The 22,539-nt window shown below is 39.1% G+C and overlaps 1 protein-coding gene across 2 annotated transcripts in view; it reads left to right on the forward strand.

Moving 5' to 3' along the window:
* Positions 1-22,539, forward strand: part of LOC126248664 (glutamate receptor ionotropic, kainate 2-like) — a 542,085-nt gene that overhangs the window by 459,422 nt on the left and 60,124 nt on the right. For both annotated transcript variants that reach the window (XR_007545524.1, XM_049949880.1), the window contains exon 17: positions 3,067-3,216. Coding sequence is in view for 1 of the 2 variants with exons in the window: in XM_049949880.1 (XP_049805837.1) it covers positions 3,067-3,216 (150 nt within the window). In the remaining variant the exon portion in view is untranslated. The remainder of the gene's footprint in view (positions 1-3,066; positions 3,217-22,539) is intronic.

Consider the following 22,539-nt stretch of genomic DNA (forward strand, 5'->3'; position numbering starts at 1 on the left):
TATATGCATCATTTGTATTTGTTAGAAACAGCACTTCTGCCCAAGACTCACTAGTTAGGATATTTGTAAATTCTACACAGTTTTCAGTGGACAAATTTCTTTTATACATGAAGTACACTTTTTTCTCTTGCAGTGGCATTGAAGGAATTTTGAGGACAAGAATATTGTGCTCTGATAATCCCAAATCAGCATTTGTTACCTCTACTTCTGTGGACTGTACATTTGAAAATATATTATCTATAACACTGTTTGTATGATATGTTATTCTTGTGGGTTCCTGTATGTGTGGAAATAGATTGAAACTACATAATAGATTTAGGAATTGATTTTCAGCCTACATTTATTCATTAGATTTATGTTGAAATCCTTACAGACAAATACAGTGGCTCTTTCAGTCAAAAGAGTGCTAAGCAGTGTTTCTAATTTATTAATGAATATGTCTCTGTCCCCATTAGGTGGTCTGTTATTATTACTATGGCTTTTCCCTGTATTTCATACAACTGTATAGCTGCTACTTCAAAACGATTTTCCACTCTCAATAATTCAGCTTCACACGTTCTTTTGTATCTGATACTTGATTTAGTAAAGATACATACACCTCTGTTTTTGGCATTTTTTTCTACAATACGGACTTGCCAACTTATAGGGATGAATATTAATGATACTTAATTCAAAACTTCTGCACCAGTGCTCCATGATACACATACAGTCAATGTTTGCACCATTCATTGTTACCTCAAGTTCTAGTGATTTACTTCTAAGGCACTGAATATTTAGACTTAAAATTTGCAGGTGACTAGGGTGAAAACTGGTTAAAGTTTTATTTATGTTTTGTGCTGTCATATTTGTTCCCATGTCCTGGTGAGATAACAAAAATCCTTGAGGACAGGTTTCCTACACCTCTCGGGACATACCTGTACATTGGGCTGTGGTGAGTTGCTTACTGCTGCAATTGGTGCTGCTGCTAATGTGCTTAATACTGCCATTTCTGTTGTTGTTGTTGTTGTTTTTGTTGATGGTGATGCTGTTTCTGACACTTCAAATGTTGGTTCTGCCACTACTGCTGTTGTTTCTTGTGAAATTGATTCAACATCTGTGGAAGCAGTGGCCACAGCAATGCAGGAGACAAGTGGTGGTGTGCAAATGTGTAGTGGACAGAGATTTGCCTGAACATTGGAAATACCCATGAACATGGTGCATAAAATCCTACGAAACATCCTTCTTTGTTATCCATTCAAATTTACCCATGTGCACAACTTGCTTTCCTGTTAACCTGCCAGCAAGAGAGACCTTTGCTTTAGAATTTCTTGCTCACATGGAAGTGGGCAATGATTGGCCATTGAAGATTTTGTGGACAGACACAGCCCACTTCCTTTTGACAGGATATGTCAATACACAGAATTGTCGAATATGGGCAACAGAAAATCCACACAAATCAACCAGTACCACTTCATCCTGTAAAGGTCATTCCGTTGTGCAGGTTTACAGCATCATTTATCACAGGGATATACTTTCCCAAAGAAACAGGTGCTCCCAGTCCTGTTATCTGTACGGTCACTGGTAAGTGCTATGAGTGTCTTTTGCGCAACCACATCATTCCAGCTCTCCAACAGTGTGGATGTGTGGGTGGGATAAGTTTTATCCAAGATGGCACAACTCTCCACACTGCAAATCCAGTTGGGCAGCTGCTGAAGCCCCATTTCAGAAATACTAGAATTATCAGCCACCATTTTCCTACAGCCTGGCTGTTCCAATCACCTGACCTTAATCCTCGTGACTTCTGGCTGTGAGGCTATCTGAAAGATGTTGTGTTCAGTGTTCTGACTGCAAACTTAGCTGCATTGAAGGCATGTGTTGCACAACACATTCTGAACATGACCCCAGAAACACTTTTATTAGTTGTGGAACATACTGTTTCTCGATTTCAACTTGTTGCACAAAACAGTGGACACCATACTGAACATGTTTTGAACCAGTCACACGAAAATTAATAATCCAATTTGATTTTGATCGATGCTTTTTATGCAGTTTTTGTCCTCAGGACAATTAAAAACCATTGTGATTGATGCTTTTATGCGGTTTTTGGCCTCAGGACAATTGAAAAACTTGTGTAAGTGATGCTTTTTATGCGGTTTTTGGACTCAGGACTACCCAATGTGATATGACCTTGCCTTGGTGGATGGGCTTACATAACTAACAGTATCACACTGGTACACCCATGCACACTGAGTAGCACAGTTTGTTTAACATCCAACATACACATTAGGCACTGTTGTACAATTCATTTGTCATTTGCAGTCAACCACTATTAAATTATGATGCTTACAGAGCCATCTATTGCTACATTTGGTAACTATTTATTTTTCTTCTGTCATATGTTTTCCCCATTCTCTGATAATATTTTGTTGCAATTTGATGCTATTCTGACCAGTGGTGTTATTTCTACAGTGGTTTGAAAGTTTAACTTTAATTTATAATCATCCTGCACATGGATGGCTACATTTTTACACAGAAATTGGTTTTCAGTGACTGTAGTTTTATTCATCAATGATACAATATCATATACATAAAAATGGGGTACAGGAAGTACTTACAGCTTCTTACACAGTGGTTTGTTTTATATCTTGAAGAATGCATTTATTATTACCCTTATAGAGATTTACTTGCAAAGCAAAAGCTGCTTTGTAGCCCCCCTCCCTCTGAATGAATATATGGTGGCTTGATGAAGAGAAGAAGGGGCTACAAAGTAGCTTATTATTTGCAGGAGAATCTCAGCAAAAAAATCATGTCTGTGCACGGATTCACTTTGTGCTCAGTATACATTTTTATTGCCTGCTATTTCATTCATGCAGCATGAATTTTTGTACGGTTGTATATGGTACTTATTTTTTGGTAATGAAGCTTTGGATTTTTGCTGTCTCCCCAATCCCCCCCCCCCCCCACACACACACACAGGAATGAATGAATCCATGCGTGAGTGTGTAAGCACATGTCATTTGTTGTTACACTGTGTACATTCCTGAGAGTTTCTGTTTCATGTGATTAATTTTTCTTTTATTGTTACAGGATGCAGAAGAAAATACTGATGTATCTGGTCTGAAACTTGAAAATGTTGGTGGTGTTTTTGTAGTGCTTATGGTTGGTGTTGTGTTTGCCATATTTGTTACCTTCTTTGAACTTCTATGGGATGTAGGGCACAAATCTCTGAAAGAAAAAGTAAGTGATTTAGATTTTAGGTGTTTGTTCAATTACACCATCAATACAATACAATACAATACAATACAATACAATGGCATTTAAAGAAAGGTGAAAAATTCTACAGCTTTATATCAGTAGCTATCACTACAGTCCACTTTCTGCTGCCAAATTATATTAGGTTTGTAGAACTGCTATGCACATAAATAAATATTTAGATCTTGCACTGTAGCAGATAGATCCTATTATTCATCAACTAAAAAGTTTGAAAATTTTGAAAATGTCTCTGATAAACTGTTTGAATATTCTGAAGAGTTCAAAAAACCCTGGAAACCAGTTGTAAACCAAAACTAATGAAACTTTAGGAAAATCTTGTTCAGCAATGTATGCAATGCAGAAAACTGAATTATTTTCATTACAATTAGCATATGATATTATGCACAATAAAAGGAATAAGTAACCCTAGCACATACTCAGTGAAGGATCACAAGGAGGACTGAGTGAAATATGCAAAGAGATGCAAATACAAAAAAAAGTAATTTTTTTGCATCAGACATATCCATTTTGTATGGGATAATTGCAGTTTCTTTCATTTAACCATATAACTTATTGTACATTTTCATCATATTATATGCTATAAAAACATGGAACAATAACACTATGGGCACGAGTGAAGAATGCTTCTTGGGTTGCTGGCAACAGGTTACTGTGTGCAGTCTATCTGGAATGGCAGTCTGCTCTCTGACTTTGTATGTGTCAGTTGCACTGATGTGTTTCCTAAGACATGGCAATAAACCATGGCTCATATCTGTTGTATGAGTGTTATTTACATTTCTTTGCCACTACAGTACAGAGGAACCATGTTGATAACTCACAATGCGCACATGTGGCTGGGTTTCTTTCACCATACAAGCATCTCAGCTACTACACAGTAAAAGCGCAGGCGTTTTTGGAGTTACACAATTACTTGAAAATGACAGTGACTTTCCTGCTACTGCCATGCTACACCACCATGCAATTGAGTGCATCTCTACAGACTGTGCCTAAAATTGAGGATGTGATGCAACAGTGCCATGCACCAACTGTGAACAATGCTGGCCTTCTACCTGATCAGTGACATCACAAACTTTGCAGAGTGTTTTTCCAGTGATTTATGTGCCTCAGACTGTGCACTGTTCCAATCCATTTTATCCACTTGTGAACATTATGCCTACCATGTTGTGTGTGACTACACTCCTGCTTGAACAAATGTGCCAGACAGACATTTCACCAAGTATGCATGCTGTTCCTACCACTCACAAGACTTTACTTGTGATTTCTGTGCAACAGACCATTCAAAACCCAGAACCGTTTTCCTCACCTATTTATGTCATTTCTCACCATGTCACACATGCCCCAAGTCTGCCACTTAAGCCACAACAGTTGATACAGCCATATCAACAGTTAATTAACAACATTGCTTCTGTACCTGCCACACTGGATTTTGGTACATTGGTTCCACTCACACACCAGCCTACACCACGTCTACCAACTTGGGACTACCTGTCCACTTTCCATTCAGCTTTAAGGGGATACGGAATCGGATTTTGGGTTAAAAAATCGAATTTTTTTTTATTGGCGTATTATATTCTGCCATGTTTCCTCTTTAAAATGACGTATCATACATAGCTCTACTACAATTATAACTATTTTATTTTTATATATTTGTGAGATCGGGTATTGCGCTTTAGTTATACACGTCTCTCGTGGCTGACCATGAACTTTTTGGCAGTACCTTTAAAGTGACATGAATTCAAATATCCCGGTTTCCAGCGACTATTTATACACTAGTTGCCCGAAAATGTTTCTCTCTGGTTTCCTCAAGTTACTCTTTGACTTTGTGGCGGGACTGTTTTGTAAACAGTGTGATATAAGAAAGTAGTTGTTGTTGAGTTATTTCGTATTTAGTGCTTCATTTTTCGCAGTGAAAATGCCTAGAGCTAAAGCAAAAGTATTTAAAAAGCGTGTGAACTGGCAAAAGAAAAGAAATAATGATTCATTAGCAAAGCAAAGCAGTTCATCATCATCACTGTTGGAAAATGTGAATCCACTTATTACTGATTTGCCGAACGAACTTACACCAAATGAAAACAGTGCTTCTCATAAAAAACTAAGAGATTTGGAAGAGAAATATAATTTACTTGATAGAGGGAATGAAGTTTTTGAACTCATTGATACGAATATATTGTGTGAAGCTCTTGAAAACAGTTTGTGCTGCAAAAAATGTCATGGAAACGTTTCTCTGAAAGTAGAATCCCATGTTGGCCTGGCTGCCCAGTTTAATTTAATATGCAGTGTTTGTAAATACAGCTGTAAGTTTCCAAGTTCGGTTTCAGTAACTGTAAATAATGGATACAAGAAAACTGAACTTTATAGTGTAAATATTAGGTTAGTTTATGGATTGCGAGCAATTGGTAAGGGCAAAGCAGCTGGTGATATGCTATGTGGTGTTCTAAATCTTCCAAGTGCACCTTCAAAGTTTGAAGCTTACAATTATGTACTAGGATCTGCAGTTGAAGATGTAGCACAGAAGTCAATGCAGGTTGCTGTGGAAGAAGCAGTGGAAGAAAATGACGGCAGTCGTGACCTCACAGTGGCGTTTGATGGCACGTGGCAGAAAAGGGGCCACACCTCCAACAATGGTGTTGTAACAGCAACTAGTGTTGATACTGGCAAGGTTATTGATGTTGCAATAATATCTAAATACTGTAGGTGCACAGGCAGGCTGAAAAATGAACACAGTGATGACTGTATTGCTAATTATTATGGTAGTAGTGGTGGCATGGAGGTTGCTGGGGTGAAGAAAATTTTTCATCGCTCTTCACAGTGGTATAATGTTCGCTATGTCAAATATCTGGGAGATGGTGACTCTAAAGCATTCAAAGAAGTTTTGGAAAGCAAACCATATGGGAACAGTGTAAATATAAGCAAACTTGAATGTATAGGACATGTGCAGAAGAGAATGGGTGCCAGGCTGAGAAGGTTAAAATCAGTTATGAAAGGGAAAAAACTAGATGATGGGAAAACCTTGGATGGCAGAGGAAGATTGACTGATTCCATAATAGACCACATTCAGAACTGCTATGGCCTTGCAATCAGGCAAAATACAGGCAATCTTGAAGAAATGAGGAGAGCTATATGGGCTTTATATTTCCACACCGCATCCACGGATGAGCATCCACAACATGGTTTGTGCCCCAAAGGTGAAAACAGCTGGTGTAAATACAATAGGGGACTAACAACAGGAGAGAAATACATTCACCACCACAGTCTACCATCAGCCATCATGGCAGAAATAAAGCCCATTTTCAGAGATCTGGCTGACAGAAGTCTTCTGATGAAATGTCTTCACGGAAAAACGCAGAACCCCAACGAGTGCTTGAATAGTGTGATATGGCATCGTCTCCCAAAAACAGTGTTTGTCGGAATTAATACACTACATTTTGGTGTGTATGATGCTGTGGCAACCTTCAATCTTGGAAATATAACTAAATGCCAGGTCCTTCAAAAGTTGGGTATGTGTGTTGGTTCCCGTACGGTACGTGCTATGTTCTTTTTAGATCAGCACAGACTAAGGCATGCTGATAATATAATCAAGACATTAGTGAAAAAAGCAAGACAGGTGCAGAGGGGTGCCAAAAGAAGACTTGAAGATGATTATGAAGACTGTGAAGGGGGTATTAGCTACGGATCAGGAATGTTTTAATCTTCTTTCTCCGTTTCCCGTAAGTTTACTTTTTACTTCATCTAGGAACATTATCTCAGGTACTGGTCAACCTAGAAGTCTGAAATTTTTATGACGTAGTGACATAGGTCCCTATTACATACTGAAACAACGATTTTTTAATTACTTGATTTACAAAAGACTTAGGGGTGATAGTCTAGTAAAAAGCGATGGAAAAAATTTACTTAAAAATAAATGTACAATATCTCTGTAAGAAAATACTTTGACAATAAACTGTTGTTTCAGTATTGTTGTAACATATGAATGCACATACAGTAAAATTTTTACCTCTCTGTCTCCAGTAGTTTGTGAGAAAATGTTCCCTATAGTAGGCATATATTAACATTGCGGGGATAGGTGATTCCGTATCCCCTTAAAGCTTCCACTGTTCTGCATCTATCAACCACTAATGTGGTTCACTGTCTGCAAGTGTATTATGACCATCCATGGAATAATTGACAATAGTGCTAAATTTTTCATTCTCGTAAGATGTCTTGGTGAGCATGCAGATTTGATTAGTGATTTATTTTTCACCCTGCCTGCATTAAACAAGTATGATACGTCAAGTCACTGCTGCTCCAATGTTTGTCGTAGACACTGGAACAGCAGCTCAAATAGATCATCTATGATGAAGCCACTGATAACATCACCCTCTCACAGCTATGGTGTCACCAAACTCTGGTAGACATGAACCTGATGCCTAACTGGACTCTGTGGACTTAGTGGTTCATCAAACTACCATCACAGGTGCAACTCACCATGATTTTGCATGAACAGGAATCCCTTGATGTGAAAGCACAACTCATGGATAGAATACATGCCATAGGCCAGCAATGAGAAAGCATCAATTATCCAGGTAACAATGCACAAAATGCTGACTCACAGTTGCCTTGCCATGTGACCCACCATGACAGTGCCAAGGCTGACCAAGTTCACCCAACCCCACCAGAGACAACAGCACTAGTTTTCATGGGGAACAATGACCTTTGGTGTATTGACACACAGCCTCACTCTCCCAGCAGTCCAATTTCATCTGCCTCCCCCCCCCCCCCCCCCCCCCCACCCTCCTGCACTAATGCCGGTTTCACTCTCAGTTCAAGGATGCAGCACATAACTGTCAACCGCCAACTGCCATGTGCATCCCCAAACTTCAACAGCAGCTCCCATCAATCAAGCTGTGTCCATATGCAGAACATGGGTGTCAAGGAAGCATCATGACTGTGACCTCGTGGCTGTCACCTGTGTGTGTTTGCCTGCAGAAAACAAAGCTACCTGCTTGTGGATGCCGTCATTGACATCATTACCATGCCCCTTACTGGTACACCCCTCTTGCTGTTAAGTCATACCTTCAACTTCATGTGGCAAACAACAATACAATTGATTTGTGTGGCTCAGCTACCATTGACACCAGTCTAGGCTCTGACTCTTCATTGCCATGGACCTTCAGTGTCTACAATGTCACAGAAACTGTCCTCAGTACAGTCTACTTAAAACAATACCAGCTACTACTGTATCTGGCACATGGTGTTTTACTTTGTCCGAACAGTGGTCGAGCCATTATCGTCATTGTCAGTGACAAATTTGCTTCACACTGCCAAGGATCCCCATTGATCCCTTCTAGCTTGCTCACTGTTGGTACTCACAAGCATCTCTCTTAGAGCCTCACCACCATCTACAAGATTCTATCACTCCAGACACATATTTCAACATACACCTCTCCAACATTAATAATGAGGAAGACAATGATGGTCTCCACCAGCATATTGCTACAGTCATGATGCATGGTAAATGCATAGTGTGATCTTATTGATTTACGTTGATTTCACATTCCCTCACCTATGTCAAGTTCAACCTATGACACATTGTCATAGCTCTTTTCCAACAGAGCCACAGTGTAACTTGCAGATCAATTAAATCAGCCAACTGGATATCATACCCAAAATTAATGATGTGCCACTTTCAGATACTCTGCATGAAACTGGTGGTGGAGTTGATAGGCCTCCCTCATGCACCGCTATCTAACAGGACTCTACACCAGATCATCAACACCACATGTCTGCCTGTTTGACAATGAGTGTGCCACCTACCTCCACATAAATTATGCACAGCAAAGGCTACCATAGATGAATGATTAAAAGCAGCGATTGTGTACCTGTGCTTCAGTGTCACCCTTTAAACTCATCTTAAAGAAAGATGGTACTTGACATTTTTGCATGATTACAGTGCTGTAAACTCATACACCATAATCGACAGGTATCCAATTCCTAACTTTCAAGACTTTATACATTCTCTCACAGGTGCATCAATTTTCAGTATGGTGGACTGCAAGAAGGCATACTTATAAAGTCTTATCAGCTACTACTGTATCTGGCTCATGGTGTTTTACTTTGTCGACCCATTATCAGCATTGCCCAAAGACTGCTTCATTACACCATTCAGGCTTTTTCAATTTCTCTTCATACTGTATGGACTTAAAACTGTAGCTTAAACTTGGCAATGCTTTATCAATGGCATCTGCCTCTAATTACCTTCCTGCTATATATATCTTGATGATATTCATTTTCTCCAACACACCAGACAAACATGAGCACCACCTCAAACTAGTTTTTGATACACTAGCACAGAATGAAATGACCATTAATGATGCTCTAAATGTCAGTTGCAGCAATCTGAGGTAACCTTTGTTGGCCACCTCTTTGATGCTAATGGTATCCTTCTCACTCCCAAGAAAGCACATCAAAGCAAACTGTTACCATCCCTGTGGAGTACCATTTCCTAGGCATGATCAACTTTTACTGACACCATCTCCCTAATGCCGCCACCACCTCGGTCCTCTAACTGAGGTACTGGTGGGCAAAAATAAAACTGGCAAGCCCCACCTCATGCATGGAACAAACATTTAACAGCATCAAAGACAACCATGTTAAGGCCATGATCCTAGCTGACTCATCTCCTAATGCACACCTTTCAATCACCATGGATGCAAGCAACTTCTGTATCAGGGGTGTCCTTCAACTGGAACCTGGAAGCATTACCCAACCCCTGCATCTCTTCTCATGAAAACTGTCTAATTCTCAACAAAATTGGTCCACCTTCAATTTGAATGGTGAACAAAGCCCTACATTACTTTCAGGATAATGTCAAAAGCCACTCAGAACAATGTTGATAGCATGTACATGAGTTTTCAGAGCATCTTTGTTCACTATTTTAATGTAGCATTTCCAAAAGTAGTAAAAACAGTAAAACCTAACAATAATAAGCAATGGGTAACTAAAGGCATAAAAATTTCCAGTGAGAGAAACAGATTTCTGCAGTACTCTTGTAAGAAATATAGAGTAACCCAAGAATTCGCAGATTATTCAAAAGCCTACAAAAGAATCTATGGTACAGTAGTCAAAGAGGCGAAAATTATGTGGAATGACAATTTGATAAGAAACTCATCTAACAAAATGAGATCCACGTGGAGAGTTATAAAGAAAGAAACTTGTAGTTCAGTGCCAAAGAAAAAGAATGTATCATTAACACTAGAAGGCTCAAAAGTCACAGACCCAAATTCAGTTGTGGAAAAATTCAATGAATACTTCACCTCACTAGCTGAAGACCTCATTCAAGTACACTGTCAAGGACCAGTCCCAAGTTTCTCCAGCAAGTCAGTGACCTTCAATGCTTCTATGTATGTGTATGAAACAAACCCCAATGAAATTATGAGTAAAATTAAATCATTAAGCAATAAAATGTCAAGTGGTCTTGATGAAGTACCTGATTTCATATTAAAAGCATGTGCTCACCACATAGCAAACCCCTTGGCAAAAATTTTCAACCTCTCTTTAAAAACTGGTGTATTCCCAGATATTTTTAAAATAGCAGAAGTTTCACCACTGCTAAAAAAAGGTTCTTCTGAAAAAATATCAAACTACCGACCCATGTCACAGTTAAGTTCCCTCTCAAAAATTCTACAAAAACTCTTCTATGACAGGCTTTTAAGTTTCATAAATAACTATGCACCTCTTACAATACAACAACATGGTTTTAGAAAGTCTAAATCTACACAGACAGCAATTTTCGAATTCTTAGACTGCATTTTAAAATCCCTTGATCAACATAAATTAGCTGCAGGTATTTTTCTAGATCTATCAAAAGCCTTCGATGTCCTGGACCACAACATTCTGCACGAAAAATTAGAAAGACGAGGAGTAAGAGGTGTAGCACATAGCTGGTTGTGTTCATACCTAAAAAACCGCAGGCAGAAAGTATCACTTCAGTATGAATTCCACAAAATGAATAAAACAACAAACAACTCCTTTCTTTCTAGGGAATTACCAATAAAATATGGTGTACCACAGGGCTCAATCCTAGGTCCACTACTCTTCTTGATTTATGTGGACGACTTAGTTGAATATATGAGTCCCACAAAAACTATCCTGTTTGCCGATGACACCAGCATATTGCTCACTGGATCCAGTCCAGAAACTTTGTGGTCCACAGCAGAAAGTTCTATGAAAAGACTCTCTGAGTGGTTCACAAAAAACAAACTCATTATAAATACTGAAAAAACTGTGTGTGTTGATTTTCATTTAATTCCTCCAACTAATCAGATGTCTATTCAAGCCCAATTAAAAAATGATCCCCTAGAAAATGTAAGTGTCACAAAATTCTTGGGTCTTTGGGTTCAGCAAGACTCAAAGTGGGACACACATATAAATAACTTGTGTAGAAAACTATCTTCTGTGTGCTATGGCCTAAGAATTTTAAAGGCTACAACAAGCAAAACAACAGTATTGCAGGCATACTATGCACAGTTCCACTCACTAATCTGATATGGGATCATTTTCTGGGGATACTCAACTCACAGTGTAAAGGTTTTTAGAATGCAAAAAAGAGCTTTAAGAATAATTTGTGGCCTTAAAAAGATGGAGTCCTGTAAATCCCATTTTACTGAGCTTGGTGTTCTAAATGTTCCAAGTTTATTCATTTATGAAACTATCTTGTTCACTAGGGACTACCTCCTGAAAACAGGCAAACTGCTACAGAACAAAAGTGTACACAACTATAGTACCAGAAGGGAATCAAATATACATCAAAAATATCACAGAACAACCACCTATCAGAGGAGCATAATTAACATTGGTGTAATACTACACAATAAGATACCAGAGGAAATAAAAAATACTACTCATCCAATATTTAAAGCTAAACTAAAGGCATTTCTAATAAAGCACTGTTTCTATTCTGTCAGAGAATTTCTGAATAAGTAACAAAATTAATTGTAGTAGGTACCTAACTTTAATTGCTAATACTATGTATTATTGTAACTTATCTTTGACCTGTCCAATATCAATTGTACAATTTGTGCTATATGATAAAACTGGACCAATAAAAAATCAAATCAAATCAAATCAAATCAAACCACTCCCATATAATCTATACAGATTATTGCCCCTTATGGATGCCATTAAAAATCCATTAACTAATTCCACCTCCGACACTTCTGCCACCTGGACTATATTGCTCAATTTACCACTGATCTGAGACACCTTAATGGTGCAGAGAATGTCATCATCAATTACCTGTTCTGAATATCCATGACCACATTGCACATAGAATATCACCAACTTGCCGATGCACAATCCCATGACCAGCAGATCACTGTCCTACACTATGCCCAAAACACTGGACTATACTTCAAACACCACTGCTGTCTGGGATCTAGTAAACATGTTCTGTGTCTTTTCTCAGAAAAGACTCCACCCAGACACACCTGCCCTTTTCTGTATAACCATGTTCAACCACCTGAACACCCCAAAATTTGTCCAGTGATGAAACTTATAACAGAATGGTTCAGCTGGCCAAACATAAAGAAAGTGGCCCACCAAAGGAGTAAAGTCAGCCACCTTGCACGTTCCCCACAAGGCGCATTTGTAATTCTAATGGCCATTTCCAACACATCCACATAGACCTCATTGGACCCGTCCCAGAATCAAAAGGGTTCCTAAATATTGTCTCCATCATAGACAGAGTTATGCAATCTGTGGAAGCCACACTCACTAGAGACATCATGACAGAAACAGTCAGCAAAGCGTTCATACTTGGATCTCCCGTTTTGGCTGCCTGTTTTTTATTGTGAGTGACCAGGGACATGAATTCGAGTCCACCTTATTCATGGAACTGTGCAACCTGTGTAGCACCCATAGATACCACACAACAGCATACCACTCACAGAGTGACAGACTGGTCAAACAATGGCACTGGACTCTGAAGGCCGCCCTGGTGTGCCATCACAAATTGTGGACAGGAGCCTGTCCATGGGTATTGCTGCAGTTATGTCCAATGTATAAAAAAGATATTCATGCTTCCTATGTGGGACAAGCCTTTATTCCTCCTTGCCTTTTTTTGCACTCAAATACCCCTCCCCAATGATCCCGACCTCCTTCACACATATGTGCCAAAATATAGTGCTCCTGCACATTCCACCCCCCCTCCCCCCCCATACTCAACACTCCATGCCTTGCTTGTTTGTGCACAAGGCACTATCCTTGCAAATGACATTATCAGGCCCACATTAACCCCCCCCCCCTCCTCACTCTAGCTCCTATATAGTGGTCCAATGTGACATGATCACATTTGATATTATACTTAATGGTAAACATTCCATTGTCTTGGTTAACCAAGTAAGGCCCACATGGACACTACCAGACACCAGCAATGCCAAGCTTACTCCCACTACATTGCCTCCACCCCCCATGTGTAGTAAACACTTTCAAAATCAACATTTACAATCATTGCTTTCTTCCTCAAGTCATCTCCATCAAGTCAGTCAATGAGCACTTTGTCATCAACACCAACCACAACAGCCATCAGTTAGGCAACAGATATATTGAATGCCAGTTTTCCCACACCAAACCATTTCCTTCTGATTCCAATGTGGCCAGACTCATGTAATGCCTCTCAATCAATAGGATCCTGCACATCATGACTTCCACCCCCTGCTTCAGATCAGAGTACTGATGGCCTAACTGCCATTACAAACCCGCCTTAGATGGTCTAGTAGCCAACACTGGTACATCCCACAAGGGTGACCTTGCTGCTTACCCCTGCATCTGCAAGATTACCACCCAAGTGTCATCTGCCAACTACAGACAATTTCTCCACAATCTATGTCACAATCCAGATACATCACTCATGCCCTGCCCAGCTGCAAACTGCACTCAAGCATGAAAATTTCTGGTGCTCCTTATCTCCTCCCATTCATTGCACTTTGGGGGGGGGGGGGGCGGTTGGAGGGGAAAACTCTGTGGGGACTCAATCAATAACACTGCTAATATGAGAGTGAAAAATATCAGTATGGTTCCGGGTAGCAGTGTACAGTGTGGACTCTCTCTGGAATGATAGTCTGTTCTCTTACTTTGTATGTGTCAGTCGCACTTATGTGTTTCCTAATACATGGCAGTAAAGTACTATTCATACCTCTTGTGGCAGTATTATTTATGTTCCTTTGCCACTAATGTACCAAGGAACCACAGCTGTATATGACAACTTTTTTGATCTCTTTGAGACCTCATAAGTATTTTAGTGCTTCTTCATTAGTGATGCTGTTTATATCAGTTAAATACAAGTGAGTTAGATCACATGTAAGTAGAAGCTTTTAATTGTACTTATTTTCTTAAGACAGCATTGATAGTGTTGGTAAAACAAGCTTATTTGACCAAACAGAAAGTATTCACATAGTTTAAAAACTACTTTTAATCTTGTGTTCTTTAAAATTATAATAAAATAATTTCCTAAAATAGACTATGCACATCTATTTATAACTATCATCTCATGAATAAAATACTGATCTTTCTCTGTATGTATTACTGTGTACTAGGAATATTTTTGTATCTGTTTCCACACTTTAGGTCATGTGCATTCATTTTCGCATACTAGTGGATCACTAGAACCAAATAAATGTAAATAACATAACAAGAAATAAATACAACGCTAGAGATTGACCAAGAGCAAACAGAATCTGTTAGTGAAGCTGTCTGTCTGGGAACACTGGTAACATCGTAGAATGATGTCAGTGTGGAAACAAAGCGGTGCATCTATGTAACTAGTAAATGCTATTGTGAGCTGGCCCCACAACTCAAGTCAAGAGATCTGTCCAGGAGAAAAAAATGTCAGCATTATAAACCTTTAATAAGTCCAGTATTACCTTATGGCTCAGAAACCTGGACACTGACACAAAAGTGTAAAGAAGTACTGAAATGTTTTGAAGGAAAGGTGATATGCAAAATCTATGGGGCGACTAATGAAGGTGGAGCTTATAATTTTGAACTTTACAGATTATATAAAGGTCTTGAAATCATAAAGTTCATTCAAATAAACCACCTGAAATGGGTTGGCCATGTTTTTCATATGTAACATGAGAGCCCAACAAAAATGGCACTGCTGCAAAACTCTGTGAAACAAAAAGCAGATGAAGACCATGACTTCAGTACTTGGATGTCATATAAGAAGAGTTAAAAGTTACTGGAGTCATAGGATGGAGATACAAGACATGCAAACAGGGATGAATGGAATGATGTCCTAGTGCAGGCCAAGGCACGTCAGTGATTGTAGAGCCAAGAGGAAGAAGAAGTAAGATATTAATTACATATTGTACTTGAGTTAGTGCAATCTATGATTTTATACATAATACCCTTCAAAAATGGACAAAACACAAAGTGCCACTGGCATTTCATTTAGACTTAAGTAAAGCCTTTGACATATTAGACAAGCTCCATGCATATGGCATTAAGAGCACAGCATTAAAATGATTCACATTGTACTCGACAAACAGGGAATAGAAAATACAAATAAAACATGAACTAAATCAAAATACTAGGATATGTTTCTCGGATGCAGAAATTCTAAAAAAGAAATCCCTCAGGGATCCATTCTTGGGCCAATCCTCTTTCTCCTATACATAAATGGTGTAGACCTAAACATTGACTCACAAACTAATACTTTTTGTGTAGATGACACAAGCATCCATACTACAGGAAACACTTTAAGTCAGCTACAAGCAGCTGCAAATAAAACTACAGCACAGCTAAATAGATGGTTTTAGTGGAATAGACTACTGATAAACAAGAAAAAAACAATGTTTCTTTAATTTCTGTTTAAGAGGTGATGCATGCAACACCAGTGTGGCAATAAACTGCAACAAAATTTTATCTTCTCTGGAAACAAATTTTTTAGGCATTTGGCTTCAAAATAACTTTAGATGGCATACACATAAAAACAAAATAAATAGAACAGTTAATAAAATATTTTGTAGGCTACAATTACTCTCTTTTAAAGCAAGTATTAGAACTATCTAAATTGGTTACTTTGCTCAATTATATTCTGGGGTAATTCATCACCTAATTCACTGATTTTCCTAACACAGAAAAGAACTGTAAGAGCAATGCAACATGTTCAACAAACAAATTCTTGCAAACCTCTCTTTCAAAAGTTGTCAGTCCTACCCCTTTCATGTATGAGGGCTGGAACTTTAATAGTAGCAACTATTTATTTACAGCTTGTACAAAATAGAAACATGTTCCAAAGTTTTACTGACCTGCAAAGTAGTCACCAGCATTGTGTATAACCCATTGCCAGCGATGTGGAAGTCGTAGGATACTCTTAGCAGTGCCAGTTGTGTTGACAGTTCGAGTGGTGCGGTCTATTGCCTGACAAATTTGTAGCAGTTCTGAAGTGAGTTTTGTGAAGCGTTTCTTTCAGCTTAGAAATCGAGTTGAATTCATGAGGGTTTAAGTCAGGGGAGTGCAGTAGGTGGTATAGCACTTAGCAGCCCCATCAGTCAACTGTACGTGCTTGAGCATTGTCCTGCAAAATGATGGTCAGGTCCTGCAGAAAATATCACTGTCTCTAAGCTGCTCATAGGTTGTGTTCCAAAAATGAACCACATAGAGACAAAAGTGATCACACTTTTGTAGGACCTGACCATCATTTTGCAGGACAATGCTGAAGCATGTACAGTGCAAGCTGTTACCGATTTGTTTGACTGATGGGGCTCCTAAGTGCTGTACCACCTACTGAACTACCCCAACTTAAGGCCTTGTAAGTTCAACTTGATTTATAAACTGAACACATCATGGCATTCACTTCAGAACTGCTACAAATTCATCGGGCAATAGACCGCGCTGCTAGAATTGTCAACACAACTGGCACTGCTAAGAGCATCCTACAACTTCCACATCACTGGCAAAGGGTTATTCACAATACTGGTGACTACTCTGAAGGCCAGTAAAAGTTTGAAAGAAGTACCTATTTTGTATGAGCTGTAAATAAATAATTGCCACTATTAAAGTTCCAAACCTCATATATACATACAAGAAAACTGTAAGTGTGTTTGAAAGAATTTGAAAGCCACAAATGAAAATTTTAATATCCATGAATATGAAATAAGATAAAAGGAAATGCTTCATGTCCAGTCAGTAAGGATATCAGCCTACAAAACTTCCACAATAAACAGTGGTATACAAATTTATAATACTCTTCAACATTGTCATTCACACTCGTTTGTAAAACACTAAGGAACCTTTTTATAAGACCATTGCTTCTATTCAGTAGCTGAATTTTTGGAACATTTGAGATACAAGAGGCTTGAAACAATACAGTGCCGCTACTGAAAGTAGTGCAATTTATTTTGTGAATATCTAAAATTTATGTATCTACTGAAATAATATTGTATTTTTCACCTACATCTACATCTACATCTATGTGGTTACACCTACATCTACATCTACATCTATACTCCACAAGCCACCTGGCGGAGTGTGGCGGAGGGTACCCTGAGTACCTCTATCGGTTCTCCCTTCTATTCCAGTCTCGTATTGTTCGTGGAAAGAAGGATTCTCAGTATGCTTCTGTGTGGGCTCTAATCTCTCTGATTTTATCCTCATGGTCTCTTCGCGAGATATACATAGGAGGGAGCAATATACTGCTTGACTCCTCGGTGAAGGTATGTTCTCAAAACTTTAAAAAAAGCCCGTACTGAGCTACTGAGCGTCTCTCCTGCAGAGTCTTCCACTGGAGTTTATCTACCATCTCCGTAACGCTTTAGCGATTACTAAATTATCCTGTAACAAAGCACGCTGCTCTCTGTTGGATCTTCTCTATCTCTTCTATCAACCCTATCTGGTACGGATCCCACACTGGTGAGCAGTATTCAAGCAGTGGGCAAAGAAGTGTACTGTAACCTACTTCCTTTGTTTTCGGATTGCATTTCCCTAAGATTCTTCCAATGAATCTCAGTCTGGTATCTGCTTTACTGACAATCAACTTAATATGATCATCCCATTTTAAATCACTACTAATGCGTACTCCCAGATAATTTATGGAATTAACTGCTTCCAGTTGCTGACCTGCTATTTTGTAGCTAAATGATAAGGGATCTATCTTTCTATGTATTCGCAGCACATTACACTTGTCTACATTGAGACTGAATTGCCATTCCCTGCACCATGCGTCAATTCGCTGCAGATCCTCCTGCATTTCAGTACAATTTTCCATTGTTATAACCTCTCGATACACCACAGCATCATCTGCAAAAAGCCTCAGTGAACTTGCGATGTCATCCACAAGGTCATTTATGTATATTGTGAACAGCAACGGTCCTATGACACTCCCCTGCGGCACACCTGAAATCACTCTTACTTCGGAAGACTTCTCTCCATTGAGAATGACATGCTGCGTTCTGTTATCTAGGAACTCTTCAATCCAATCACACAATTGGCCTGATAGTCCATATGCTCTTACTTTGTACATTAAATGACTGTGGGGAACTGTATCGAATGCCTTGCGTAAGTCCAGAAACAAGGTATCTACCTGTGAACCCGTGTCTATGGCCCTCTGAATCTCGTGGACGAATAGCGCGAGCTGGGTTTCACACGACCGTCTTTTATGAAATCCATGCTGATTCCTACAGAGTAGATTTCTAAACTCCAGAAAAGTCATTATACTCGAACGTAATACATGTTCCAAAATTCTACAACTGATCGATGTTAGAGATATAGGTCTATAGTTCTGCACATCTGTTCGACGTCCCTTCTTGAAAACGGGAATGACCTGTGCCCTTTTCCAATCCTTTGGAATGCTATGCTCTTCTAGAGACCTACGGTACACCGCTGCAAGAAGGGGGGCAAGTTCCTTCGCGTAATCTGTGTAAAATCGAATTGGTATCCCATCAGGTCCAGTGGCCTTTCCTCTTTTGAGCGATTTTAATTGTTTCTCTATCCCTATGTCGTCTATTTCGATATCTACCATTTTGTCATCTGTGTGACAATCTAGAGAAGGAACTACAGTGCAGTCTTCCTCTGTGAAACAGCTTTGGAAAAAGACATTTGGTATTTCGGCCTTTAGTCTGTCATCCTCTGTTTCAGTACCATTTTGTTCAGAGAGAGTCTGGACATTTTGTTTTGATCCACCTACCGCTTTGACATAAGACCAAAATTTCTTAGGATTTTCTGCTAAGTCAGTACATAGAACTTTACTTTCTAAGTCATTGAACGCCCCTCGCATTGCCCTCCTCACACTACATTTCGCTTTGCGTAATTTTTGTTTGTCTGCAAGGCTTTGGCTATGTTTATGTTTGCTGTGAAGTTCCCTTTGCTTCCGCAGCAGTTTTCTAACTCGGTTGTTGTACCACGGTGGCTCTTTTCCTTCTCTTAAGATCTTGCTTGGCACATACTCATTTAATGCATATTGTACGATGGTTTTGCACTTTGTCCACTGATCCTCAACACTATCTGTACTTGAGACAAAACTTTTGTGTTGAACCGTCAGGTACTCTGTAATCTGCTTTTTGTCACTTTTGCTAAACAGAAAAATCTTCCTACCTTTTTTAATATCTCTATTTACGGCTGAAATCATTGATGCAGTAACCGCTTTATGATCGCTGATTCCCTGTTCTGCGTTAACTGTTTCAAATAGTTTTCTGTTTGTCACCAGAAGGTCTAATATGTTATCGCCACGAGTCGGTTCTCTGTTCAACTGCTCAAGGTAGTTTTCAGATAAAGCACTTTAAAATATTTCACTTGATTCTTTGTCCCTACCACCCGTTATGAATGTTTGAGTCTCCCGGTCTATATCCAGCTATTTAAAATCTCTACCCAGAACTATAACATGGTGCGGAAATCTACTTGAAATATTTTCCAAATTATCCTTCAGGTGCTCAGCCACAACAGCTGCTGAGCCAGGGGGCCTATAGAGACATCCAATTACCATGTCTGAGCCTGCTTTAACCATGACCTTCACCCAAATTATTTCACATTTTGGATCTCCGGAAATTTCCTTCGATACTATTGCACTTCTTATTGCTATAAACACACCACCCCCTTCACCGTCCAGCCTGTCTCTGTGGTATACATTCCAATCTGAGTTTAGGATTTCATTACTGTTTACATCTGGTTTCAGCCAACTTTCTGTCCCTAGTACTACCTGGGCGTTGTGACCGTTTATTAATGAGAGCAGTTCTGGGACCTTTCTATAGACTCTGCAATTCACACTTAAGTGCCTGGCAGAAGGTTCATCAAACCATTTTCATACTACTTCTCTACCATTCCACTCTTGAACGGTGCATGGGAAAAAGGAACACCTAAATCTTTCCATTCGAGCTCTGATTTCTCTTATTTTATGATGATGATCGTATCTCCCTATGTAGGTTGGTGTCAACTAAATATTTTTGCATTCAGAAGAGAAAGTTGGTGATTGAAATTTCGTAAATAGATCTCGCCACAAAGAAAACTACCTTTGTTTCAGTGACTGCCACCCTAACTCGCGTATCATATCAGTGACACTCTCACTCCTATTGCGCAATAACACGAAACAAGATGCCCTTCTTTGCACTTTTTCGATGTCCTCCATCAATCCTAACTGGTAAGGATCCCATACTGCATACTGCGCTGCAATATTCCAGCAGAGGATGGACAAGTGTAATGTAAGATGTCTCTTTAGTGGGTTTGTCACATCTTTTAAGTGTTCTGACAACAAAGCACAGTCTTTGTTTCGCCTTCCCCACAATATTATCTATCTGGTCTTTCCAATTTAACTTGCTCATAATTGTAATTCCTAGGTATTTAGTCGAATTGATAGCCCTTAGATTTGTGCGATTTATCGTATACCCAAAATTTATTGGATTTCTTTTAGTACCCATGTGGATGACCTCAAACTTTTCTTTGTTTAGTGCCAATTGCCACTTTTCACACCATACAGAAATTCTCTCTAGATCATTTTGTAATTGTAATTGATTATCTGATGATTTTACTAGACAGTAAATTACAGCGTCATCTGCAAACAACCAAAGGGGGCTGCTCAGATTAGCACCTAGATCATTTATGTAAATCAGGAACAGCAGAGGGCCTATGACACTGACACTACCTTGCGGAACGCCAGATATCACTTCTGTTCTACTCGATGATTTACCATCTATTACTATGAATTGTGACCTCTCTGAGAGGAAATCATGAATCCAATCACACAACTGAGACAGTACTCCATATGCATGTAATTTGATTAATAGTCACTTGTGAGGAACGGTATCAAAAGCTTTCTGGGAATCTGGGAATATGGAATCGATCTGAGATCCCTGTTCGAGTACAGTATATGCTCCAAAATCCTACTGCGAATTGAGGTCAGTGATATGGGTCTGTAATTCAATGGGTTACTCCTATTTCCTTTCTTGAATATTGGTGTGACTTTCCAGTCTTTAGGAACAGACCTTTCGTCAAGTGAGTGGTTGTATATGAGAGATAAGAAAGGCGCTATTGTGTCTACATACTCTGAAAGGAGCCTGATTGGTATACCCTCTGGACTGGAAGACTTGCCTTTCTTAAGTGATTTGAGTTGTTTTGCAACACCTAAGATATCTACTTTTATGTCACTCATGCTAACAGCTATTCTGGTTTTGAATTCTGGAATATTTACTTCGACTTCTTTCATGAAGGAATTATGGAAAACTGTATTTAGTAGCTCCACTTTAGTGACACCATCATTGATAACATTTCCATCACTATCACTCAGTGACGGTATTGAATGTTTTTTTGCCACTGGTGTACTTTAAATACGACCAGAATCTCTTTGGGTTTTCTACCATATTTTGAGACAATGTTTCATTGTGGAAACTATTAAAAGCATCTAGCATAGATGTCCGCACTAAATTGCAAGCTTCCATGAAACTTAGCCAGTCTTGGGGATTTTGTGTTCTCCTGAATTTGGCATGCTTTTTTTGTTGCTTCTGATGTGTTTTGTGTACCATGGTGGATCAGTCCCGTCTCTTATTGACTTATGTGGTATGAATCTATCTATTGCTGTTGATACTGTATCTTTGAATTTGAGCCATATCTGGTCTACACTTACATAATTAACTTGGAAGGAATGGAGACTCTCTCTTAGGAAGGTATCAAGCGAATTTTTATCTGCTGTTTTAAACAGATATATTTTGCATTTATTTTTAGTGGTTTTGGTAGATATGGTTTTGAGCCTCGCTACAATGACCTTGTGTTCATTAATCCCTGTATCCATCATGGTGCTCCCTATTAGATCAAGATTGTTTGTGG

Source organism: Schistocerca nitens, chromosome 3 (genome assembly GCF_023898315.1).
Source record: "Schistocerca nitens isolate TAMUIC-IGC-003100 chromosome 3, iqSchNite1.1, whole genome shotgun sequence".
NCBI classification, from domain to species: Eukaryota; Metazoa; Arthropoda; class Insecta; order Orthoptera; family Acrididae; genus Schistocerca; species Schistocerca nitens.